The sequence below is a fragment of the Hemicordylus capensis genome, chromosome 1 (assembly GCF_027244095.1).
Source record: "Hemicordylus capensis ecotype Gifberg chromosome 1, rHemCap1.1.pri, whole genome shotgun sequence".
NCBI lineage: Eukaryota > Metazoa > Chordata > Lepidosauria > Squamata > Cordylidae > Hemicordylus > Hemicordylus capensis.
Genome location: NC_069657.1, coordinates 453,551,514 through 453,578,063, shown reverse-complemented (window position 1 = coordinate 453,578,063; position 26,550 = coordinate 453,551,514). Strand labels below are relative to the sequence as shown.

Genomic DNA, 26,550 nt, shown 5'->3' with positions numbered 1-26,550 from the left:
TGCTACTCCACCTCCAAGGCACCCCTCCCTATCCTTTCTATAGAGTTTATATCCAGGGATAACAGTGTCTCACTGGTTCTCACTATTACACCATGTTTCTGTTATGCCCACTATATCTATATCTGCGTTAGCAACCAAGCACTCCAGCTCACCCATCTTGGCTCGGAGGCTTCTGGCATTGGCATATAAGCACCTATGTGCTGAATCTCTCACCTGATTTGTGCAGCTCTTTGACCAGCTGGCACAGGCTCCCGTCTGCTCTTTATGCTGGTCTGCTCTGTCTCCTTCTGTTTTATCTGAATCCTTTGCACTCGCACACTTCAAAGGATTTTCTCTTCCTCTGTGTCAATACCAGGAGAGCAAGGGTAGGGACCCTCACGTGCTTTCTAAAGCATGGTTGGTGCTGTATAGATTGCTTATGCCATTTATAAATAGCTTATGCCATTTATACTTTATGGCTGCCCTTAAAGGCATACACCTAAATAACTGCAAATTTTGTCAGAATGCCATGTGACCTGTATAATTAGGCCGGTTGAGCAAATGCCCATGGTTTGTTTAAATTTGCATAACGTTAATTAAACTATTTTTCATCGCTAATAAAGAGTCAGGGCAGTGAAATGCAACCTGAGCATTAGATGTCGTATTCAGGAATCACTCTGGCTTCTGGCAGTGGTTCCCAACCTGGAGGCCTCCAGATGTTGCTGAACTACAACTCCCATCATCTCCAGATCCCCCAGGCCCCCACAACAATATTTCAATCATATCTCTGTAGTCTTAAGGGCTAGCAACTTGTCTGGTCTTTTTGTCTTCAGTTTACAAGGTGAGTGTGGCTTGAAGCCGAATACTGCATCTTATGCTTCTTTCTCTGCTCTTGAGCAGAATCATGGCGCAGAATCATGGCACACTGACTCCTGGCCATGAAGGGCACTTTAATCTCTCTCTTGGCCAGCTCAGCTAAAACTAACTCAGTGCCTTCCTGTCCAAAGGTGAGAAACCGCTGCTGTGTCTAGCCAGTATCCAGTGCCCCTGGCTGCATTTAGGGGCATTCCAGGGCCTGACAGCAAAATATCTTGTGCCTGGCTTGAAGGAACAGAACAGTCAGCAGAAGTGTGACTTGTAAGTGTTTAGCTGGAGATTGTGGAACGGCTGTCCCAGGAAAAGGGAGAGCGGATTTGGGGAGGACTCCACGCTGCTCACTCCAGCCTCCATGCAATTGCACGGTGGCATCACGTTTGCAAACTGATTGCAGGCTCTTGCTGTCGGTCCCAGTGGGAAATGTGTTCCTTATTTCAGACATCCAGTTTTGTGTGTTGCTTCTCTGCAGGGAAGGTCTCTGGCCCCTTGCTGTTCCAATTTGTTTGCATCTGTGTTATTTCAATTTAGCATAAATGTGATGGACACAGAACCGGCATCGCCAACCGTTGCAAGGAATAATCGCTTTTCTCCTTGAGCCCCGTAAAGCTGTTGCCATGCTTCGTGCTTCAGGCACTCGCGTCTCTCGCTCTCTGGGGCTTGCAGCATTTCAAGCTGAGCGAAAGGAGTTAAAGGATGGCGTTCTGGGAGGCTTTTGCCAGGGGGTGGTGAAGACCCTCCCCAGCTTCTTTGTTGGTAACAATAGTACAGAGAGAAGTACCTGGGGGCTTAGGGACCCCTACTATTATTGATTTATTCGATTTCTATACCGCCCTTCCAAAAATGGCTCAGGGCGGTTTACACAGAGAAATAATAAATAAATAAGATGGATCCCTGTACCCAAAGGGCTCACAATCTAAAAAGAAACATAAGATAGACACCAGCAAGAGTCACTGGAGGGATGCTGTGCTGGGGTGGATAGGGCCAGTTACTCTCCCCCTGTTAAATAAAAGAGAATCACCACGTTAAAAGGTGCCTCTTTGCCCAGTTAGCAGGGGTAACTAGCCAAGAAGGGCTTCCTTTCCTGCCTTTGGAAGGGGGCCTCCCCCTTTCCGATGCACCGTGGCTGCCGCCTCCCAAGCCGAGAGGTCTGCAGAGGGCTGGTCTACCCCAATCCTTCCTCCCGCCAGAGAAACTCACCGGAGCCCTCTCCGCATGTGTTGGCATGAAGGGCACCGTATCAGTGGAAGGCATGAGATTCGGAAGGTTCTGGCTCCGCAGAGCCCTTCTGGTGTGGCGTGGCCCAGAGAGTGAACTGTGGCGTGGGCCGCCCCTGCTTGGCATTTGACTCCCCCCATGAAGTCCTTGAGTCCAGACCCGCCTCTGCCCGCAGGCAGCTCGTCCTAATAAAGCAAGAGGGGGACCCAAAGGGGGCGGCACGAGTTGCTCCTCCCCCCTCCCGCCCCACCAGAGAGCCGGGTGGCCTGCCGGCTCTCGCCCTGGAGTCCACACCCCACTTGGCATCGGCCTCACCATCCCCAGGGGCGGATTAAGCTTTGTGTTGCCCACAGGCAAAAAGGCTTTTGCCTCCCTTTTACCTCAAAAAAAAAAAGAGAGAAAAAAAAGTTTGCTCTTTTGAAAAATATATCAGGTAAAAGGGAGGGACTTCCCCCTTGCCCACTCCACCATTGCTGCAGCAGCCGCTGCCCACAGAGAAGGGCGACAAAATTTGCTGCTCCTCAGGTTTTGGCGCCCTAGGCAAATGCCTGCTCTGCCTCTCCGTGAATCCACCACTGACCATCCCTCAATACAGGGATAAGAAGAGCCCAAGAGCAGCTTGTCCTAACAAGCCGGGGTGGGGTGGGGACGGACCGCAGAGCTCTGCCTGATGAATGGCCAGCCTGCAGGCAGTGCGGCTCTCCGATGGGGCAGGAGAAGGAGGAGCAACCCGAGCTGCCTGGAGGCGGAGGCAGCTGTGCCTCCCTGGCTGGTTGGGACCAGCTGCGACTGTGCCCGTCCCTTACCTGCCAGAATTGACTGACAGATTCCAACCAGACGAGGCTTGTGGAACACTTGCACTCTCTTTACAGATGCCCAGGGCACTCCTGAGAGGTCTCCACACAATACAGGTAGCCCGGCGCTCCCTTAGAGCAAGGCCCCAGCCGGTGATCCTCTTGACTCTGGCTAAAACCTGGAATCACACAGATAATGGTGTTCCTCTTTTTTGTGTGGGGGCCGGGCTGGGGAGTGCTGGGCCATTAATAATGACTGGCACAGAGGAGGGACCAGAGACCCGGGCAAACGGAAGCTACCCATGCAGGTAGGTACATCTAGGGGAGAGAGGGCCCACGTTCGCCCCTCTCTCCGGTGGCCCCTTGGAGGGAGGGAGATACTGTAATGGAGAAGATAGGCAGGGGTGGAGCTGGGGGCCCCTCAGGTGCTGGGGGCCCCGGGCTCTTTGAACCCATCCACTCAGTTATAGCTGCATCCCAGGGTCCATGACTGACTGGCCAAACCGTCTGCAGCTGTCCAGGGAAAAATGGCAGCGGCTGTGGCAGAAACTGGCCATAAATGATAGCATTGGCACTTGTAAATATTAAAAGCAGCCAGAGGGACTGAGTGGTTTTCAGGCAGGCACTTAAAAAGAAGGCCCAGACAGATGTCACGGCAGCCTTTGTAGGCACGACAAGGCATGGAAGGGGGCGATTGCCCCAGAGCGTCTCCGCTGTGCTCCTTTTCATTTGATTTCTCTTTCCTGCTCGCTCTCGCTCTGTCCCTTTTCCCCTCAAGGGATCATTGCTCATTCGCAGCACATGTGTGCAAACAGCAGCAGCTGGAAGGAGCAAAAAGGAAAAGAAGAGGGACAGTTTTTGTTTGGGACCAGGCCTGGCAGATTGCTGCTTCAATTAAAGCTGGTCTAGTCCTGTGTAGGCAGCCTAGGTGGGTGTGGGGAAGGGGGAGGCGGGTGCACCTACTCCCCCCCCATGCACTTACTCACAAGTAGGCCCTCCAGCTTGCCATTTGGAGTGACAAGGTGGTAGAGGGTAATGCTGCTTGGGTCCAAGCCTTGAAAAGGACATTACAGGAAAGAGAGGAGCTCTTAATCACGTCTCAACTCTCCTGGGACAAAATCCTAGAAGTGGCCTTCTCCCCAGTGCCTTAATCTCTGGTGTGTGTGGGAAGGGAGGGCAGGAGCAGCACAACAGGGCAGGGTCCCAGTCTCTCCTGTGAGTTATCCTGGGGGAGGCGCAGTTGATACTGGGAAAAGCACAGGCAGTCTGTAACGAAATCCTCTCTATCTGTGTTCTCAGTTGGGCACAGAAATTGGTGCTGGGTACCGGGGGCGGGTGGGATTTTTGGTCGCCTTTAGAGCAGGGCTAGGTAACCTCCAGCTGCTGTTGAACTACAACTCCCATCATCCCCAGCCACAATAAACTGGATGGGGATGATGGGAGTTGTAGTCCAACAACATCTGGGGACTGCCTACGCATGACCAACCCCTGCTTTAGAGTGTCTGTTTTCTTTGGAGGAGAGAACAGTGGAGATTTATGCTCCCACACCCAGCTCTAGATGTGCTTGAAAATGGTACTTCTGTATGCCTAGATGTACCAGACTGTAGACTGTTTTTACAGTGCGTCTTCCTGAAAGCAATGCAGTTGGAGAGCAACATCTCCAGTTCAAGCCTAATCTGATGCACATGGGAACACGCGTGATGTATGCCCACCATTTCTGATCAAGCAAGTCCTAGTGGGGGCAGACCCTGCTTCCATGCACAACTCTCCTTACCTGGATTGGGGCAAAGCATCTTCAGTAACTGGCTAGCTATAGTTGTGCAAGCATCAAGGAGACACAGAAGCAAGCACACTGGCCATGTCACGTTTGTAACGTCAGTCTCTCCCCACCCCCACCTCGTACTCCAGAAATGTCGTTAGCCACACTACTGCTGGACGCCAAGTCAAAAGGGAGGAAAAGCCAGCTGCCTGTGTGCATGTGCACTGGGTCCTTTTGACAACGCCCCCCCCGGGGGGATTATTTTCATTCCTTGTTTCAGTGATGCTTTTCTCATAGATTAGAGTAGAAATGCAAAAATAAAAAAATTAAAAAAAAAATTAAAAGCTGAAACGGAAAAAATTAAAAAGCAAACTGGATAGTCATTCTGCTTTTTAATTTTACCCCTATACTTAGCACTTCAGATCTGCAAAGCACTTCCTAACCTCTGACTGATCCATGGAGCTAAACACAAAATCTCCACTGTGACATTATTTATTAAAATATATTCTGTTTTAATTTGGTCGGCTGTGACCAGTCTTCTGGCTTTGCTATTTTTTAAAAAAGAATCAGCATCACAATATTGAAAATCACAAAGGAAATGAAAAGGGGGGAAATCTCACAACACAAGCTAAAGAAAAGATCTTTTAGAAATATCGGTGGCTGTTTGCTGCGAGAGAGAATAAAATGTGTTAAATCTCTAGGTAGAGGAGGGCAGAACAGGAAAGGCGACGGACTGGTACTTCCTGTTGCTTTCCCATCATATCTGCATCAATTAAAAGATTCACCATCACTCTGGGTTTGAAGGACATGGGTATATTTTTAAAGCTCTGCCCTTGTGCTAGAAAAATGTAACATGCATCCATCTGAGAGAGAAGACCCATCTGGCGAAAGCTTCAGAAGTTGCTGGGGGATCACGTGCCTGTTCTTTCCAAACTGAAGAAATGACGGTGACAGTTCAGGCACTCTGTTCCGAAGTGTGAAAATATCCACGAGACCAGATTAACCAGCAACTAGCTTGACCAAGGCCCTTTCATATCCGCATAGCTACAAAAAAAGTTCAGTTCAGCAGGTACATGTTTTATCATTACTGTAAGCTCCATGATGGGGAAAACTGCACCAGTTGGGTTTTTCCTCCTTGTTCTTCAAAGGCTCGGGCGATTGCTGGAAAAAGAGTTGGCAACCATACTCTGGAGAACGTCATGGTTTCTTGGGAAAGGAAGATGAACAGCTGCTGCTCGCCTCTCCCAGCACTGTCGTCTGCTTCCCTTTCTGGTCTTTCTTTATTTCCCCTCTTCCAAGGAGAGAGATCTTGGCTGGCAGAGAGAAGCTTAGAATTTCTGCAGAAAGTTAAGGACCAGGCCCTGAAGCTTCACTCGGAGAGCCTCGTCGCTCTCGCACATGATGTGGGTCGAATCCTCCTCGATCCGGATGAGGGTTTCCACGTCTTGGAACAACACGATGTGCCCTTTCGGAGTGTCCTCTACTTTCACGTCACTGAAGCCGTGCTGTGAGTGCGGGAGAAAGGAAACGTTATGACCGCTCTGAAGACAAGCTGAATACCGTTCCCTGATCTCAGGTTGCCCTTCTTTTGGTCCCTGGTCTCAGAGAAGTCCATAGTGATGTGCCAAAGAAACACCTTGGCACATCAACAGTACTAGGGCCTGTGGAAGGGCTTTCTCTGTTGCGCCCCTTCACTCTGGAATTCTCTGCCCCCCGCACACCAGATTTGGTCTGCCTCCTCCCTCTCAGCCTTTAAAATCTTATTGAAGACATTTCTTTTCTGCTAGGCGTTTGCCCTTTATTTATTTGTTTATTTATTTTAAATCTCGGATGCTGTTATTGTTTGTACACCGCCCTGAGTCTGTGGATTGGGTGGTATATTAAGTCTTTTAATAAATACATAAATAAACTGAGCAAAGAGGCATATTTTTAGAGTGGTGATTCTCTTTATTTAGCAGGCGGGGGGTGGGGGGCGGGGAGCAACTGGCCCTGTCCAACCCCAGCACAGCATCCCTCCAGTGGCTGTTGCTGGTATCTCTCTCTCTTATGTTTCTTTTAAAGGTTCTGAGCCCTTTGGGGGCTGGGAGCCATTTTATTTCTATCTATCTATCTATCTATCTATCTATCTATCTATCTATCTATCTATCTATCTAAACCGTTTTGGGAACTTTGTTGAAAAGCGGTATATAAATATTCATCGTATTCGTATGTGCAAATATGGGACAATTTCACATGATCAAAGACAATGACGTGGTTTTGTGCCACTTTATCTATATTATCTGTAGGTCATGGATATATATAACAATCTCCAGTCATATATAAAAATAGCGAGTTCCCATCATCCTTTCTCGTTCTCATGATCTTTGCAACCCACAATTCTGCAACCCACGATTCTTGCAACCCACAATTCTTTCTCATGATCTTTGCAACCCACGATTCTGGTACGCTTCTCATTAAGAAACAGAACCCAGGTTGGAATTTTTATTTAAACAGTATATGTATTTCTACCCTTCCTTTCCGCTATAAAACCATGCCCAAGGCAGTTCACAAAACCACAATAAAATCACAGCACAATAATAACAATGATTAAAACAGGAGGGGCCTCAGCAGGTGGGGGGGGGCAGATGAGCTTCCCTATGGAAGAACTCCAGAGTTTGGGGGTAACCACAGAAGAGGCCCTTCCTCTCCCATATCCCAGTCAAACAAGCCAGAGGTCTTAGTGGGATGCAAAGTGAAAGGCCTCCCTGCCAAGTTGTAACATATTTATTTATTATTTACATTTATATTTTGCTCTTCCTCCGAGGAGCTCAGAGTTTTATCCTCACAACCACCCTGTGAGGCAGGTTAGGCTGCGAGATACACGACTGGCCCAGAATCTCCCAGTGAGTTTCATGGTTGAATGGGGATTTGAACTCGGGTCTTCCCGGTCCTACTCCAACACTCCAACCACTATGCTATGCTGGCTCTCTATAAGCAGGATATGCAGATAAGTGGGCGGGGCATGCAAATAGAGGCTGGCTCAGTTTCCATTTAATTCTACGGGACAAAGTCAATAGCTCTTGTCACCCGCAGCATGGGCATCCCCCAAAACAGGTTCAGGCCCACTGCCACTGGTGCCCCAGGGTCCCCCACTTTTGCTGTCTCCCACATAAATGAATGGCTGCCATTCACCCCTACGGAGGGCAAAAACAGCCATCAATGATCGATCTCACCTTCTCCAGGGTCTGCACCAGCTGTTCTACAGGGATGGAGCCACTCAGCAGGGGCTTGATGGGCTTGAGCTCGGGCACCTCGTCCGTCACCCTCTTCCTCTTCTTGCCGGGCTGAGGCTGAGGAGGTTTTGGAGGGAGCTAACAGCACAAGCAGAGGAGGAGAACAGGGCAGTCAGCAGACATTGGACACTCCAGTGGGAAACGACAAGACCCACCCCCAACAGGACTTGCTACCATTAGTGGTGCCTGATAACCTAATGGACTAGCTTCTTGGGTGAGAAGTTCATGGGGGTTTCATGGGGAAAGGGAACACCTTTCTTGACAAGATCCGCACCGTTCATTGAGGTCATTGGGAGGATTCTGTTCCCCACTTCTGTTCTCCAGGCGGTGACCCAAGGATCCAGGCCCCTTGTGGATGGATAAGATCCATAATGAAGTTGGCATTGCCTACCAGTGTCCCCTCTAACAGGGATTCTAAGATAGTGTTGACTACAACTCCCAGAATCCCCAGCTGCAACAGGTTTTACTTGGGGATGATGGGAGTTGTAGTCAACACCATCTGAGAATCCCTGTGAGAGGGAACTCTGTTGCCTACCATTAAGAGTTTCACAGCCATGGTGCGTGCATGGCCGCTGTGTTGGATAGAACGAGGTCATGGACTGGGGCACTGAAGAACACCGGTGCTCCTGGGGTGATGCCTTCGAGCAGAGGGCTGGCAGCGGTCACAGAAGCCTTTGAAGCGTTGACTGATGGACCACTGGCCAGTCGAGGCAAGTGGAGTCTGTTCGGACTGGAAGTGCCTCTCCGGGGTTTCAGCAGAAGACTTTCCCAAGCCCTGCTATGCGAGCGCCTTCCAACTGGAAATGCCAGTGAATGAACCCGAACCCGAAGAGAGGAGAGCTCGTCTGGTCGTAGCAAGCATGACTTGTCTCCTTAGCTAAGCAGCGTCCACCCTGGTTGCATTTGAATGGGAGACTTGATGTGTCAGCACTGTAAGATATTCCCCTCCGGGGATGGAGCCGCTCTGGGAAGAGCAGAAGGTTCAAAGTCCCCTCCCTGGCAGCAGCTCCAAGAGAGGGCTGAGAGAGATTCCTGCCTGCAACCTTGGAGAAGCCGCTGCCAGTCTGTGTAGACAATACTGAGCGAGATGGACCAGTGGTCTGACTCAGTATACGGCAGCTTCGAAGATTCCTCTGACCTTCTGCAGGCCAAATGGGGGGCCACTGCCAAGGTAGGGTCCCTTCCCAGAATGCCTTCCCAGAATGTGCATGAGACAGCAATAACATGACTCTTATATGAACCACGCGCGGGCCAATCACCCAACTAACGTCATGCTTTCGCACAAGGACCTTGTACTAGTTCGAGGAGGTGGCACTAGCTAGATGCACTACGCCTGGAGCTTGCATTCTAGACTAGGGAGCACTAGTGCAGACGTGTTTGAACTTGCTCAGCAGGGTGCACCACCTGTGGCCACTGTTCCCTCTCACGGGGATTCCCAGATGTTGTTGACTACAACTCCCGGCATCCCCAACTGCAGTGGCCTTTGGCTGGGGATTATGGGAGTTGCAGTCAGCAACATCTGGGAATCCCTGTGAGAGGGAACACTGCCTGTGGCATGACTCATATCTTGTGCTGGGAACCCTGGCATAGTTGCATGATTCCAAAAATGCCCACGATTTAGCACAGCGATGTGATTTTCTGCACAAGTGCAGTGCTAGTTCAGATGTTGGTCACAGAATCTTGTTGCTTCTTTGCTCATAAACATCTAAATAAAACACTTTGGGTGTGTGTGTGATAACAATTTGAGAGGATTGCAATGCCTGGATTACTGCAATTCGGAAGGGCCACCAAGGACCCAGGTGAAGAGAAGAGATCTGCCCTGTGAATGAGCCATCTTTGACTTAGTGGAGGGATTACAACACTAGCTCCTCTGTGGGGCCCTGCAAGGTTCAGAAGCTGCAGCTTGTGCAGATTACCATACGCCTGTAACTGCATGTAGGGAACAGGCAGCACTGGGTCTTGTGTTGGCTGCCAAGTTGCTTCTGAGCTTGATTTAAAAGACTAGCAATGCCCTATAAAGTGTTGGGTCCAGAATATCTTAAGGAGTTGCCTTTCCCTCCCATACAACTCTCTGCCCACTAAGATTTGTGGATGGAGTTCTGCTCTGGTGGTGGTGGGAGTCAGACAAGAGTGCAGAGCAGGGCCTTTTCTGTGTTGGCCCCAGAGTGTTGGAAATCATTCCCAGCAAGGCCAACAGTATGTATCTTCAGCTATCAGGCTAAAAGCTTCTAATTTTGTCAAGTGTTGAGGTCTCAAGTTAAAGAGCAGTCCCAGCAATTTAGTGATGGAGTTTTAATCTACACAGTGGATTTATTTGCCTCTTTTAAAGCCATGCTGGTTTTATGTGGTCCGGGGGTCTGTTTGTTGAATAAACCTTTACTTTAACTCATCGCTTGGGATTTATTTATTTATTTATGGCTGAAAAGAAGTCTAATAAATTAAATAGGAGACTAGCTTGTCACATAAGCCAGTGAGACAACCCTAGGAATTTATCAGCTGCTTGCAGCTTGTTTCAAAATGCAATTCTTGTGTCCAGATTCTCTTGTATACTCCAGCTAAAGAACTGTTTTGTTCAGGGGCTACAATTGCGAGTTAATTGGGGAACGTTGTGGGATTTAAGCAACAGGAATGCTTTTTCTCTCTGCCCCCCCCCACCTCTGCCCAACACACAATTCCTCCCCCAGTATCTTCCGCACACGGTACCTGGAGCACATGCTTGTTGTCTTTAGTATGCAAAACGGCAGTCATGGTTGCCAAGGAAATGCCCGGCTTCATTTCTGTCGGCACCAGTGAATCTGCAAGCTAAAGCAAAGCAGAGGGTACAGCTTTTTAAAAAGTGAGCAAACAGAGCAACTTAAACACGTTGGATGGTTTTAATGAGAAACAACAAAATGCACAACAAGAAAACACACACGCACACAGTTTGTGCAATCGCAAAGCCATGTGCCCCTTTGGAACCTTCAGAGACTGTGCCTGCCCTCAAAGCATGCAAAGCATCCCAAGGTCCCTATAAAGCAGGTGCTCGCAAAGCCGGGTCCTTAGATGTTGCTGGACTACCGCTCCCATCATCCATGGTCACTGTAGCTGGGGATGATGGGAGCTGTAGTCCAACAACGTCTGGGGACCCAAGTTTGAGGACTCTTGTCTTAGGCTGTGCAACTGAACGGTTTATAGGAGCCCTCGAGATCTCTGTGTGTATCACTTTTCTTATTAGCTAACAGTGCATCATGTCTGATGGGCAGAGGAGAGGGAGAACTACAATCCCCATCGCCTCCAGCCACTGACGTCTAGGGGGTGATGGGAGTTGGAGCCCAACAGCATCTGGGGACCCAAGGCTGGGAACAGCGGCTAGACCAGCGGGTGGAGTCCAGCAGGACTTCCTCCTTTCATAAAAGGGGGTGAGAGGCAGTCATGGAGGAGGAGATGGAGCCTCTGGGTCAGGAGGCAGTAAGCCCCGGAATCCCAGTTGCGGGGGACAAAGAGCAGGGGACGGCTAATACCCCCCCAGCAGGCGGAACCTCCATGTTCAGCTGCAGTCTACCTCTGGATGCTTGTTCTGGGGTGAAAAGAGCAGGGGAGAACTACTGCCTTCCTGTGCGGCTTGTGGCCCCTGTGGGACGCAGGATGCTGGACGAGAGCTGGGCCTGTCATTCAGCCCTTCTGATGCCCACACACGCACCCCTGCTCACTGCTGCCCTGCCCGTCTTGAGAGGATGCCCACACTCCTTTGGCTGCAGAGGGAAGGAAGGGCTGCCAGCAGGCCTCCTCCACTCGTGTCGAGCTCCTTGCTTGGGAGTCCCGGAGACGTTTCCGCGGGACCCCGGGGACCACCAGGACACGGTTCTGGTCTGGAGCCGACTGGCTGCAAAGGCGAATGCCTGGCCTCTCACAAACCCCGCCTGGTTCTGCCGTCAACATGCAGCACCTCCCGCCCGTCACAGAAGGCGCCTGCCGCTCTGCCAAGCACTGCCAAGTCAACTCTGAATTCAAGCGCTGAGGCCAGAAACCAAAACCCGCTTTCCTGACCCTGTCATGGAAGAAGGGAGCTGCCGAGGAGGGGCCGTGATGAGCACCTGCAATAAAAAACGAGGTGCGCCTCGGGGGGAGGGCCTTTGGGTGCTCTTACACCCCAATAAATACATCTAGTAACGGCTGGAGCTGCTCCCCCCCCAAAGCAGGAGGACAAAAGACACTTGACTCCTGCAATGCCTTATTGATGTGGCTGGATTTTGTTTCCGAGGGGAGGAGGAGGAGGAGGGCGGGAGATTCGCTTGGGCTGGGTAACTCCCTGCTCCTTCCTCTGGCCTGCCCTATTTTGGTCTAAGCAGCAGTTCTGCCGATTGACTCATCCGAGTCACGATCCAGTGAGACGCCAGAGGGAAGAGCGAGGCAGGCAGGCGGAGGCCACAGATCGGCACGACCAAGATTGCCATGTTCAGCACCAAGCCGGCATTTCCGACAGCTTAGGAGCCTGCCTGAGGCACTTCAACGGAGCCGGACTTCGCCCCCTCTGACTCGGTCATACAGCGCCTGTAGCCTTGCAAGAGACAGAAATGGCATCGGAACATACAGTAGGGAGCTGCCATATACTGAGTCAGACCATTGGTCTATCTAGCTCAGTATTGTCTTCACAGACTGGCAGCGGCTTCTCCAAGGTTGCCGGCAGGAATCTCTCTCAGCCCTATCTTGGAGATGCTGCCAGGGAGGGAACTTGGGAGTCTTCTGCTCTTCCCAGAGCGGCTCCATCCCCTGCTGAGGGGAATCTCTTACACACTTCTAGTCTCCCATTCATATGCAACCAGGGCAGACCCTGCTTAGCTAAGGGGACAAGTCATGCTTGCGACCACAAGACCAGCTCCCTTCGCATCTTGGGTGGGCGTGGAAGTGGCCTTGCAGGAGGATTGGAACAAGGCCCTCCTAGTCTAGCAACCTGCTTCCCAAAACAGCCAGCCGGGTGCTGAGAATAATAGGGGTTTGAAGGTACCCTAGAGGTCTTCTAGTCCACCCCCCGCTACAACATCCTTGACAGATGGCCAGCTAGCTGCTGTTTGAAAACCTCCAGCGATGGAGAGCTCCCCACTGCACAAGGTAGACTGTTCCACCGTCCAACAGCTCTTACAGTGAGGAGCTTCTAGAGCAAGGGTTCTCAAACTTGGGTCCCTACATCTGGCTGGACTTCAATTCCCATAATCCCCAGTTGCAATAGTCTTTGGCCATTGTGCCTGGAGGATTATGGGAATTCAAGTCCAACCACATCTGGGGACTCATGTTTGAGAACCCCTATTCTAGAGGCTCACCAGCAAGCTAGGAAAGTGGTGCCTCCCAGTCTGCACCACTCAGAGGTATATTGCCTCTCAACACGGAGTTTCTTCTCAGATCTGGCAGTCATGGAGAGGTCTATAGCTTCCATAGTTCTTCTGCCGAATTCTTTTTCAGCTGGCTATCAGCATATCTTGTGGCAGTGAGTTCCACTGCCTATGTGCTGTGTAAAGAAGTACCTCCCTTTTCCCTGGCAGGAAGTTCGGGGCAGTTGGCTTCACTGGGTGATTCACAACTGCTGCAGCCACAAATTCTCTCATTCACCCTGAGTCCTGCACAGAGCACCTGTGTGGCACCATGCAGAACGTGGAGAGGCGAGAGCTGGATTCAAATCTCCACTCAGCTCTGAAGCTGTTTGGATGAGCTGGGGACAATGTCGGATTCTTGTGAATATAAAAAGAGGGGGAAACATGTACACTGAGCTGCTTGGAGAGGAGAGCTGGTCTTGTGGTAGGTAGCAAGCATGACTTGTCCCCATAGCTAAGCAGGGTCCGCCCTGGTTGCAGATGAATGGAAGACTAGAAGTGTGAGCACTGCAAGATATTCCCTTCAGGGGATGGAGCCACCCTGGGAAGAGCAGAAGGTTCCAAGTTCCCTCCCTGGCAGCATCTCCAAGAAAGGCCAGAGAGAGGCTCCCGCCTGCAACCTTGGAGAAGCCGCTGCCAGTCTGTGAAGACAATACTGAGCTAGATAGACCAATGGTCTGACTCAGTATATGGCAGCTTCCTATGTTCCTAGGAGATATGACTGTGACCAGTGCTGATCCACGGGCCCGTTCCCTGAAATCCAACATGGTGGCCCTCAACAGCTCAGGGTAGAAATGCTCTAGGCCAGGGAGTTCCCAATCTGATGGGAGCTGTAGTCCAACATCATCTGGAGACCCAAGGCTGGAAACCCCTGTTCTAATGCGCTACTTAGCATCATGATCTCATGCACTTAATGCTCACACTGCATCAGCCATTTCGGGCTCAACAGTTCTTTGTGGGATGCCTCCCTGTCTTAAGGAAGGCTTCTGAAGAAGCTTGCATTGGATCCACTGTTCCCTCTAAGGCGTGCGCATGTGCACACACTCACAAGTTTCTGGATGTCCGCTCAGTTCAGTTTAGATCCCACTCAGGTTGAATCAGGAAGGCCCCACTCTGAGTGCCCCACTCTTAATGCATGAACACACTGCTTGCCGCCCAGAAGAAAACTCATTCTGCACAGAGATGAAAAAAAAATTAAACTGCTTGGATCCCTCAGAGTTAAGCAACTACAGGCCTGTCTCCAACCTTCCGTGGTTGGGCAAGGTAACGGAGAGGGTGGTGGCCGGCCAGATCCAGGCGGTCTTGGAAAAAACTGGTTATCTAGACCCGTTTCAAACTGGCTTTCGGGCTGGCTAAGGGCTGGAGACTGCCTTGGTCGGCCTGATGGATGATCTTCAATTGGGAATGGACAGAGGGAGTGTGACTCTCTTGGTCCTTTTGGATCTCTCGGTGGTTTTCGATACTATCGACCATAGTATCGTTCTGGAGCGTCTGCTTGGGAGTAGGAGGCATTGCTTTTCGGAGGTTCTGCTTCTACCTCTTGGGCAGATTCCAGATTGTGTCTCTTGGAGACTGTTGCTTTTCAAAATTTGAACTTTCATATGGTGTCCCTCAGGGCTTCATACTGTCTCCAATGCTGTTTAACATCTACATGAAAACACTGGTAGAGATCATCAAGCAATTTCGTGAAGGATGTTATCAGTATGTTGATTTCACCCAAATCTATTTCTCCATTTCCACATCATCAGGAAAAGGCATAACCCCCAAATGCCTGCCTAGAGGTGATGATGGGCTGAGGGATAGGAAACTGAGACTGAATCCAGATAAATCAGAGGTACTTATTGTGCGGGGTTGGAACTTGGGAGACAATTTTGCTCTGCCAGTTCTGGATGGGGTCACAGTTCCCCAGAAGGAATAGATATGCAGCCTGGGGGTGCTTCTGGATCATAACCTCTCCTTGGTGTCCAGGTTGAGGCGGTGGCCAGAAGTGCCTTCGATCAGCTTCGACCAGCTGCATCCGTTTCTTGAGATAAATGACCTCAGAACAGTAGTAGATCTGCTGGTCACCTCCAGACTTTATTACTGCAATGCATTTTATGTGGGGCTGCCTTTGTATGCAGTCTGGAAACTGCAGTTAGTCCAGAATCCGGCAGCCAGGTTGGTCTCTGGGTCATCTCGGAGAGACCATATCACTCCTATCTACACTGGCTGCCGATAAGTTTCTGGGCAAAATACAAGGTGTGTTGGTTATAACCTATTAAGCCCTAAAAGGCTTGTGCCTTGGGAATTTAAAAGAATGTCTTCTTCACCATGAATCCCACTGCCCAATGAGATAATCCAGCGAGGTTGGTCTGTGGTTGCCACGAGCTCTCGTCTGGTGGCCACTCGGGGTGCTCCATCTTTGTTGCTGCCTCGAGGCTTTGGAATGTGCCCCCTGCTGAAATAAGAGCCTCGCCATTGCTGACAACTTTTAGAAAAGGTGGTAAAGACACATTTGTTCACCTAGGCTTCTAGTTAGATTTACAGTTTTAATAGTTTAAGACTGTGTCAAATTTTAAATTATTTTAATGTTTTAACATTTTTAATTTTGTATTAATTTCTATTGTTTTGTTGTAAACCGCCCAGAGACTATACAAATGTGATAAATAAATAAAAATAAAGACATAGCACTATGGACGACATGCTAATATTCCCTGCATATTAACTGGCCCATGGCTGAGCGGGGGAGCCTCCTTCCCCTTCCTCTGTCCCCGGCCTCTCTCTTTTTTCCCCCTCCCAAGAGATCGAGATATGAAGCAGCAGAGCAAGGTGGAGACCCCTCCTGACATGCTCCCGAGGCCCAGGACTAAAGCCGGGGAACTGCAGAGAGGGGAAAGCCTCTTTCTTGGCACAGGTGGTGCTGGGGAGGAGCTGCATTGATATCAGGGGGAGGGGGAGTGTGGGGGGGTTGGGCAGGATCTTTCTCTGAAGCCCTGATGGCACCCTTGACTTCAGCAGATCCGCCCTGGCGCACGAGAGCCGCCGAATCCGGCCCGCCGGAGATTAGCGTGCCTAATTCCCCCCCTTTTATTTCTCCTTAAGCAGGGGGTGTGGTGTGATGTGGAGGTTCTTATTAAGCAGCCTTTCATCCCAGACATCATTAGAGCCATTTTGATGTTGCAGGGGCCGTAATGAGTCTCGAGGGCTTCTTAAAACGTTTAAGGAATAAAGCGGTGCACTGCCTTCGCCTATTTGTACAGTGATGATAAACCCATCCAAGTTAATTTCCCAAGGACGCAGTGAAGAGAGCGGGTGTACGAGCCAAGCAGACGGGGGCGGCTCGTCCGGCACGGAGGGCCACGTCGGAAATGTTGGGTGAGCTGCGGCTCAAGGGCAGGCTGCTCCCGGGTCCGCAGCGGGCCCTCTGGCCAACATCGGGCTCCAGAGCGGTCCTCTCTTCCCTCCTCACCATGGCTGTTCCCCCGCCACTCTGCCGCTACGGGTGATGAATGCCAGCACCCCTATGCGAATGTGCATGCGCACCGTGGGAAAAGAGGCACCTGAGTGCAGGCAAACCCAGGCAAGCCCTTTTGCTAGGACTACATTCTGTTCCTGCTCTTGATGGAACGCAATGTGGCGGGTAAGGGTGGGATGCGCCTCCCCGAGGCAGAAAATGCCGCAATCTGGCCGGGACCACAGAAACAACCTCTCCCACTTCCCTCCCAATGGCACATCAAGGAGGGAGAGGCTCTCTGGATCTTAATGTCCAGGCAGGTTCTTACAGGGTAGCTTAGTCATAAGCCATATCGGGGTTTTCAGGGTCAAATCCAGCACTATGAATAGGGCTCAGAAACTACGAACTCGATGCAATGAGGGTGTGGCCAAGGATGTTGGGAGTTGTACAGGTGTCCTTCGTTATCTGTGGTTTCGGCACTTGCAGGTTCACGCATCCGCGGTCAGGTAATAGATACCCGACTTTATTATCCGCACTGCAGATTCACAGATCCATGGTTTTCGGTGGCAGTTCTGCCCTCACATGGCCATGCTCTCGCTGCATCCATCTTATTAGTTTGTTGTTTCTCTGTGTAAACCGCCCTGAGCCATTTTTGGAAGGGCGGTATAGAAATCGAATAAATAATAATAATGTGCTCATGGGTTGTGAGTGGAGTTTGGAGAAGGCTGGTTAGGGGTGTGCACAAACCGGTCCGGAGGCCATGTAAGAGGCCTCCGGACCGGTCTGGAGCCAGACCAGTCCGGCACCGAGGGGGGGGTCTCCCTTTAAGGGTGGGGGGGTAGAACTTACCCCTCCCGCCGCTCTTCCCCCTCCAGAGCTGTAGTGTTAAGCGAAGTCTTTGGGGCGGCAGTGTTTCTTGCTGCTGCGGCAGAGTTCCTCGCTGCTGCCCCTGCCCCCATCGTTGTTTGTAAAGCTGTCGTAAGAGCACTCTTAGAGCAGCACGCATGTGCGTGCAGTGGCGCATGCGCGCTGCCCACGTCATGCGTGCTGCTCTTACAACGGCTTTACAAACGACGGGGGCAGGGGCGGCAGCGAGGAACGCTGCCGCCCCCAAAACTTCGCTTAACGCTACAGCGCCAGAGGGGGAAGAGCGGTGGGAGGGGTAAGTTCTACCCCCCCGCCCTTAAAGGGAGACCCCCCCTCAGTGCCGGTCCGGACCATGCACATCACTAAGGCTGGTGGAGTGCTTTGATCTGCGTTTTTTGTGCTTCTAAAAGCCACGTTGGCAGCCTTGGGAGGCCTCTGGTATCCTTGGGGAGCCTTTTCCCAGCTATTCCTGTGGGGCTTCTTGGAGCCATTTTCTAGCTCCAGAATTGGCTTGCAGCATTGCGCTTGTCCTCGTAAGATACAAATTACCACTTTTATAAATTTAATTTTGATAATGACAGTACTGGATTATTTAATTTAAACAGCAATTAAAAATTCAATTTAAATTAAAAATTGATTTCAATTATCCATTGAAAATTGATTCTCCTCTTACTCCTTGATTCTCACAGACTCCTCTGTGTGAGGAAATTGATTTAATTTTGTGCTGCTGCTTTGACCAACCTACCAACCAAACAGGGCAGGGGCTTGTGCTGCTAAGTGTTGGACATCAACAGTGGGGTGAGGAAACGTCATGATTACGCATGACTAGAGAAGCTGGAGAGCTGCAGTGGCCCAAGCAGAGTGCTGTGCGCCATCTTTATTTCTGCTGTTACCTTGTCTTTTCGGTGATTTTCCTGTCATTTTCCTGGAACCTAACCCCAGAATTCCCATTGACTTAAGGTTTCATTATTCACAGTTTTGTTATCAGCAGTTGTAGGCCAGAAGGGAACCCCCCACGAATAACCAGGTCCTCCTGTAGTCCAAAAACATCTGGGGACTCTTATTGCAACCCCTGCAATAAGAGCTAGGGTTGTGTGAAGCTTCAGAGGCAGGTTTGATCCAGAATTGAGTCCAATTTAATCCAAACAGAAACACCATCTGGCTCAGGCTGGGCTCAGGCTAAAGAGCAGGCAGACAGGCTGGCGTACTCACAGTGGTGAGTGAGCATCAACTTTACTTTTAAAAACACTCTCTTTCTGCGCTGTTGTTGTTTTTAATTACCTCCTTCAGACCTGGAGAATGGTGCAGGATTTCTTGGGAATTGTAGTCTTTTCCATTGCAGCAGCCCTGGAAAAGTCTACGGTTTCCAGAAAACCCTGCACCATTTCCCCAGGTCTGTGGGGGAACTAAAACAAGCAAGCAAACAAACTTTTAAAAAGTCTTTCAGATTGAATTTATGTGAGCTTCTGTTTACTTGCTGATAGAAGCCTAACTCCTGCCCAGTCTGGTAAGGCAGTACAGAAGTCAGAGTAATGCTGGGAAGGGAGGAATACGAATATGATGAATACTTATATACCGCTTTTCAATAAAAGCACCCAAAATATAGACATAAAAAAATAACTAACATGGCTCCCTGTCCCCGAAAGGCTCACTAAAAAAAGAAGCATAAGCTAGACACCACCCACAACCACTGGAGAGAAGAGGTATTGGGGGTGGATAAGGCCAGTTGCTCTCCGCCTGCTAAATCAAGAGAATCACCACTTTAAAAAGGTGCCTCTTTGCTCAGTTAGCAGGGGAGCCTGAACTGAAGTGACTACTTGGAATCAGGCCAAAGCAAAGCAGTGCCCCAAAGGCATCAAACTGGGAGCCCTCCCAAAGTGCCAAGGGGGCCCCCAAAGAGAAGCCAGACCACTTCACACAACCCTAATAGGGAGTGCCATGACCCTGATCCCCGGCTCTGGTCAGCAGCCTGGCTGCAGCCTTCTGGACTAGCTGCAGTTTCTGAACTCTTTTCAAAGGCATAAGAGCAGCCCTGCGGGATCAGGCCCAAGAAGGCCCATCCAGTCCAACTTCCTGTTTCATACAGTGGCCCACCAGATGCCTCTGGGAAGCCCACAGGCAAGGGGGATGTGCATGCCCTCTCTCTCTCTCCTCCTGTTGCTCCCCTGCAACTGGTATTTAGAGCCGTCTTGCCTCTAAGGCTGAAGGTGGCCTCTAGCCACCAGACTAGATAGCCACTGATAGACTTGTCCTCCATGAATTTGCTCTAGATAGACCCGTCCTCCATTGATAGACCTGTCCTCCATGAAGGCAGGCCCAGGCCGCCTGCATTCCAGTAATCCAAATGAGAGGTCAGCCGGGCAAGTAATCCAAACGAGAGGTTACCATGGCCAAGTCCACAGGGCTGCTACAAAACCCCTTCATGCTTTCACAACAGGGATTTGCGGAATCCCTTGGAATCCCTGGGAAGAAAGGACTCTGCATGAGATTTCCAGGCAAGAATAATCACACTCCGGTAACTTTTGAAAAGGCCAAAGAAATAAAAGCAATGTGGGCAAGGTGTTATTGTTCCTAGGACCTACTTCCGTGGGCGTCGGAACCTCTCAAGCAAACAAAAACATCTCCACTGGGAAATTAAGCATTCGGGCTCAACTAACACCCAAGTAATGCCTAGAAACCCAGTGGAATCTCTCGGTGTGGAGCCGATTTGTCCAATACAATGCAAAAACCCCGCTGCGTCGCACGAGTCCCAGGCCCGTAATGGAACCTGATAAATATGCACGCCTGCAGAATGCTGAAGTGCGGGGGACCTGGGGAAGTGGCTACAACGGAGTCATTCTTTTTTGCCTATTAAAAACACACTCCTGGACTGCAGCGGCAATTCTGGCAAATGGGCTCTTTGCATGCAAATCAGTGCTCGCTTCCAAACTGAACAAGGGAGCTCCAGCAGCAGGGGCAGCCAGCCTTCGTTACTGAAGCCGCTAATTGTACACATGGCTCCATGTGGTGGTTTTTACATCCTGTACTAAATGACACCCCTCCAAGCTATTCCACAATAAAACAGGCTGTTCCAGTTGCTGCGTCCTCTCAAAAGTGCTGTGAAGTTTGTTTGCAGCAATGCTTATGCTGCTATGGATCAGAGGTTGCATTGGATGCTGTCTTATGCTTTGGAGATCTCTTCTATTACTGGTCTTTTTATGAACACTTGGATGTGAATTGTTCCTAGATTACTGCCATCTCCTCCTCCTCCTCCTCCTCCTCCCGACTTCTTCCTCCTCTTCTCTTCTCTTCCTCTGTCTCTCCTTCTCACACAGACACAGATGCGAATTATGTTCCCCTTTCACCCAAAGTAGAGAAATGGCGCCCCCTTTAGGCTTCAATGCGTTCACCGCGGGGAAACGAATGGCCCCAACTTGGCAGCAGTCTCCTCCAAGCACCTGGCAGGGAAGTCACACCTCCCCGCCAGGATGACGGGGGACTAAAACCAGCTCAGCCTGGCAGAAACGGGTGTGAGAGGATCTCAAAGCAGCACTGTGGGTTCGGGATTTTGTGGGACGCTAGTCGCGAACCGGTTTATCCGAAACACTTTTACATTCTGCCTTTCCTTAAAAAAAAAACAACCCCTGTGGTAATCAATCCTTGCATTCCAGGCATTATCACCGACATGGGACTCGTCCTAATGGGCCAAGAAGGGCGCCAGAGGAGGCTGCTGGAGTGGCTCCTCTCTCCCCCGCCCCCGCCCTGCCCCAGAGCCGTGCTGCCTGCAGGTTGGTCATTCATGTGGTAGAGCTGTGCGGTTAACCACGCAGCTCTACTGGGCAAGCGGCCAGCCTGCAGGCAGCACAGCTCTCGGGCGGGGCGGGGGGAGAGAGGAGCAACTCGAACTGTTTCCTCTGGCACCCCGCTGGCTACTTAGGATGAGCCGCTACGGACAGCAGCTCGTGATGCCCCCCTGGGCACACTCTTGGGCGTCTCAGCCACTCTGCCAGACCAGCTCTCAGAGTTAAACAGCACAGAAACCAACACTTTAAAGCCAACAGAGCCATCGGGAAACAAGACTCCAACAAGCTACATCAGATGCCATAATACTTGGGCAAAAAAAAGACGTCATTGCCTGGCATCGAGAAGACAACCAAGATGGCGCCAGGAAAGATTCCACAATTGAAAAGGCCCTCCCTGATCACCAGCACCAAAAGCAGGCGACTGGGGGGGGGCACAAATACTGCTGCCCTCATGCCTGTCTCTCCCCACCGGTAGCAGACCCTGCTGGTCCCCTCACCCCCAGACAACCTTGCCTGCCTTGGGTCACTCACCTCTGGCGTGATTTCAATCTTTTCGTAGCGGCGTTTAAATGGGAGGGTCAGCACCTCAGCCCGGCGGTAGGACATGGGCGGGGGCAGGCAGTCTATCATCAGGTCCGTGCGATGGGACTGGGTCGGTGGGGGCTGGGTGTATTGTTCTGGGCAAACCACATGGAGGGGCTAGGAAAAGGGAGGAGGGGAAAACACACTGTAAGGCCGAGGTTTGGGTCCCCAGATCTTGGTGCACTACAACTCCCATCATCTACGGCTACCACTCAATCAGGGAGTCACCACTGAAAAGACCCTCCCTCCCGCAATCACATGCCCAGCAAGCAGCTTTGGAGGCGGCCACACGCTGAGGGTAAGGTCTAGACTAGAGCAGTGTTTCTCAACGATTTTGGAGTCATGGACCGGTACATTCCTCCTGCACAGTTTCCCGAACCAGCAGTTAGTGAAGGGGTCACCCCACTTGCTGCCACCCCCTAACCCCAGTGATGTCATGCACAAAGGGGATGGGGCCCAGGGTCCACGGAGCCCAGGCGAACTCTCCGGAGCTCATTTCAAGGCAGGCAGTCTTCGCTGCTGGATAATGTTCATTTCACGTCCTCAAAATGAACATTATCCAGCAGTGAGGGCTGCCTGGAAATGAGCTTCGGAGAGCAATCGGTGCGGCCCCTGATGACCCGAAATAGTTTTTTTGCGGGGGTGATTTTTATTAGTGATATCTCACGGACTGGCAGAACCCAAGGGGTATACTCGTGGGTCAAATGGGCCGTAACCCAGAATTTGGCTTATTTTAAGCCAAATCTGGCAACCTCTTTCTGATTCAGAAAGAGCAGCGGGTGAGAGAAGGAACTTTGATCACCTTACCTGCACTTCCTTGAGTAATTTGGAGACCTGGATGAAGTTGAGCCTGGTGTCTATGGGACAGTAAACACACTTCATAGCCAGGGGCTGATATGGGGCTAGGGCGTCCAGGTAAGAGAAGTCTGGCTCTGCAGAAAGAAAAGTGGAGGAACGGTCAGATCAATGTTCTTTAATCATCTCTAATGCTGTGTAAATGCAGATGCATTTATGCCTGGAGAAGCCTCTGCAGGATCAGGGACTCCGGTGGACAGGAAGGCAGGCGATGTGGGTCTTCCTAAGTGGAGGCGGAAGCTCAGTGGTAGAGCTCCTGGCTTTGCATGCAGAAGGTCGCGGGTTCAGTCCCTGGCGGCATCTCCAGACAGAGGCATGCAGAGCAGTCAGGCCTTTCTGGGCAGAGCCCTTGAAAGCAAAGATCCCCAAATGCCACCTTTCAGCTGTCTGATGAGGAAAGGGAAGCTGTGTGTGGGAGGGAGGAACCCTGAACCCAACTCCTAGTTCCCCTCCCAAAAAGACAACGGTTGGCATTTTAGGAGCCCTGGCTGCCTGGATTGGAGAGGCAAACTCTGTGCTTACGTTCTATTTTATTTAACACTCTCTCTCTCTCTCTCTCTCTCTCTCTCTCTCTCTCTCTCTCTCTCTCAAAACACCACCCAAAACTCACATCTCTGGGTGGTTTACAACAAACAAACGAACAGAAAAAGTTCAAACATTAGTTAAAATAAATGACAACAGAAAACTTAAACATCAGTTAAAACAAAATAAATGACACTGTAAAAGTTAAAACATTACATGCCTCCATATTCCGCAAGGGGCACCTCCTTCCTCTTGCATGTATTAGCCCTACCTATTATTTTATTATCATTGATTTATTCGATTTCTGTACTGCCCTTCTAAAAATGGCTCAGGGTGGTTTACACAGAGAAATAATAAATAAATAAGATGGCTCCCTGTCCCCAAAGGGCTCACAATCTAAAAAGAAACATGAAATATACGAAGATGGAGGTATAAAGAACAAATCCTGGAACAAAGGTTTTTGCGCTCTTTTTCCTCCCCCCCCCTTATTTTTGGTTAACGATGGAAATCATGCACACAATCAGTCTTATTTCAATCAAGTACAAGACCGGTGGCAAATTGTCTGAGGTCTGGGAGGCTTATTGCCCCTCCTTTCTTGTTTCCTATTGCAGATTTAATCAAGCGAGATGTGGGGAGAGCCCCATCTCTTGCTTTTAATCAAATCTTGTACCCATGTTTAAACTTTAGCACTATTAGAAGAAGTCTGTTCTTAAAAAACATGACCTGAAGCCAGGATCAGATGGGGGTGCTGAAGTGAGAAGATTAAATTTGGACAAGCCAAATTTAATAGTTTTAACCTTTTAAATTTTAAATTGTTGTAATGTTTTAACCTGTTTATTTGTTGTTTTTATTGTTTTCTTGTAAACCACTCAGAGACCTGCGTTTTGGGCGATATGCAATATGTTAAATAAATAAATAAAAATGTCAAAAGCCAGTATTCTTCATGTATATTTTTAAAAGGGGTTGTATAAAAAGAGAGCGAGAAGTATTTTTTCATGCTTTCCAAAACAGAATAGGTCAGGGTTTGGGTGGGTGAGTGTCCTGAGTGGGTGATCAGAGAGTCCTGGTGGGTGTCCTGAGCGTCCTCTCTCTTCCCCCTCACCAGCCCGGCAACTGCCACTGCTGAGGAAGCCAATCATGGCCGCGGCTGAGAAGCAGCCATCACCCAGCCCATCTTTCCTCCTTGGTTAAGCACAACGATGCTTGGACTCTGTTCCTCGGAACTACTTTTCATGAAACGCCCGGTGTAATCAATGCTGTTTTGACATGGTGTCTCAGAAGCTATACAAGCAAGCCAGTATTTTTATAGAAGCTTCTTCTCTTGAGCTCTTTTCATCTATCTTGAGCTCATCACAAGACCCTCATGAGTAGGAACACGGAGTGTGGTGTAGCTTCGGGACTGCAGCCTTGCGCACAGGGGCTTCCTGATAGATCTTGCAGCTGCTCTAAATGTGGCGGGGTGAGGGGTCGACTGCCAGAGCAAGATCCCAGGTATGGACAGAACAGGCCACGACTGCAGACTTTACGGTCATGGGTTTTTGGTTTACAAAGAATTGAATCAGAACAACAGGTCGACCCTTTCCATTCCCAAAGCACAACTGAACTACTCTTCAAGCAAGAAATGGCTGTCCATTGATGGACACAATTACGTTTGGATCAACAAAGGCACAGCGAGTGCAGCCTCTTGCTCCAATGGTGGTCAACACAAGAACACAGGAAGCTGCCTTCTACCGAGTCAGACCCTTGGTCCATCTAGCTCAGGACTGTCTACACGGACTGGGAGCAGCTTCTCCCAGGTTCCAGGCAGAAGTCTTTCCCTGCCCTTCCTGCAGATGCTGCCAGGGACTGAATCAGTGTTGCCTCTGATGTTTATCACCAGTGAGTGGAAAGAGTTTTGTTCTGGGTGGCACTATCAAGGTAGTGTCCGCACATAATACTTTCTCCCTCTCCCTCTCCCTCTCCCTCTCCCTCTCTCTCTCACACACACACACACACACACACACACACACACACACACACACACACACACAAAATTTATTTTTTAAAATTTCCCTAGGTCCCCAGAAATAATTAATATGCTGCACAAAGAGTGTTGCACAATTTAAAATTATCTTTTTTGACCCCACCTCCAGTCTCTCAGGGCTTCCGGGGCGGGCAGCCGCCGCCTGTCCCCCTCCCTCCCTCCCTTCTCCTCTGGCTTCCTCCTCCCCCTGCTCCCAGGCCCCCACCTCCGGTCTCTCTGGGCTGCTGGAGGGGAGCCGCTGCCGCTCCTCCTCCTCCCTCCCTCCATCCTCCTCTGGCTGGAGGAGGAGGCTGAGGCCTGGCTGGTGGGGAGGGAGGAGGCGGCGGCGGCGAGGGGGAAATGGGGCACTGCTTGGGTGCTGGGCAGTTGGGTGGCGGGCACAGCAGAGACTACACACCTGCCAGAAACGGCTGCATGGGGGCCCGGGGTTTGGTGTGCGCGCACGTGCACACCTTAGAGGGAAACCTGGTTTGAACATGGGACCTCACACATGCAAAGCAGAGGCTCTACCCCTAAGCTATGGCCCGTGGATGCCTTCAGATATCGTACTAGTCATTAGGCCAGCGGCTCTCTCAAGCCAGGGCCCCCAAATGTCGCTGGACTACACACATCATCGTTCCCAGCCACAATGGCTGGAACAGGAACATTTTGGGTAAAAAGAGAGACATTTAAGTTCGATGTCCACACTCCTAAAACAGTTTGAGAGAGAGAAGGAGGATGGAGAGGTGGAAAGGGTTAATTGGCACTGACCACCAGACCCGCCTCCTTTGACCCCTCTGCTGGGTTCTTGAGAAGAAGCTCATTCTCCTCGGCATCAAGAGCAAGGAAACTGTCGAGAAAAGCAGCCCAGTAGGGCCTTCCCATCAGCAACTGCGCCAGGATCCTCACCTGTAAATATCACAGTGTTCAGGCTGGATTTCCCCCACAGCTCCATGAAATGCACCACGTCCCCAAACCGAAGGGAGGGGTGTCCCGTGAAGACCACACACGGCTGCTTAAAGTCGTTGCTGAAGTCTCCATGGATGCTGGCGTAGTGCTTCAGTTTGTTGGTCTGGATGAGCTGGAATTAGGAAAGAGAGCTCTTTAATCACCTCTATTCTTTAATGATTACTCCAAAGAAATTCTCTTAATATAAATGATACATTATATGTTAAAACAGTCTGAGATCACAAGCAGAACAAACATATTATCAAATTCTAAAAATACAGTCCAAATAATGTCACGAGTGAACTTTCTGGACAACGGT

At 50.4% G+C, this 26,550-nt stretch overlaps 1 protein-coding gene across 5 annotated transcripts in view; it reads right to left on the bottom strand.

Moving 5' to 3' along the window:
• Positions 1-5,099: 5,099 nt before the first annotated feature.
• INTS9 (integrator complex subunit 9) overlaps positions 5,100-26,550 on the bottom strand; it is a 96,901-nt gene continuing 75,450 nt past the window's right edge. For all 5 annotated transcript variants that reach the window (XM_053249106.1, XM_053249104.1, XM_053249127.1 and 2 more), the window contains 6 exons: positions 26,193-26,364; positions 22,712-22,836; positions 21,854-22,021; positions 10,599-10,697; positions 7,836-7,973; positions 5,100-6,128 (listed from right to left, as the gene is read on the bottom strand). In XM_053249106.1, coding sequence (XP_053105081.1) covers positions 5,952-6,128; positions 7,836-7,973; positions 10,599-10,697; positions 21,854-22,021; positions 22,712-22,836; positions 26,193-26,364 — 879 coding nt within the window. In that variant the 3' untranslated portion in view covers positions 5,100-5,951. The remainder of the gene's footprint in view (positions 6,129-7,835; positions 7,974-10,598; positions 10,698-21,853; positions 22,022-22,711; positions 22,837-26,192; positions 26,365-26,550) is intronic.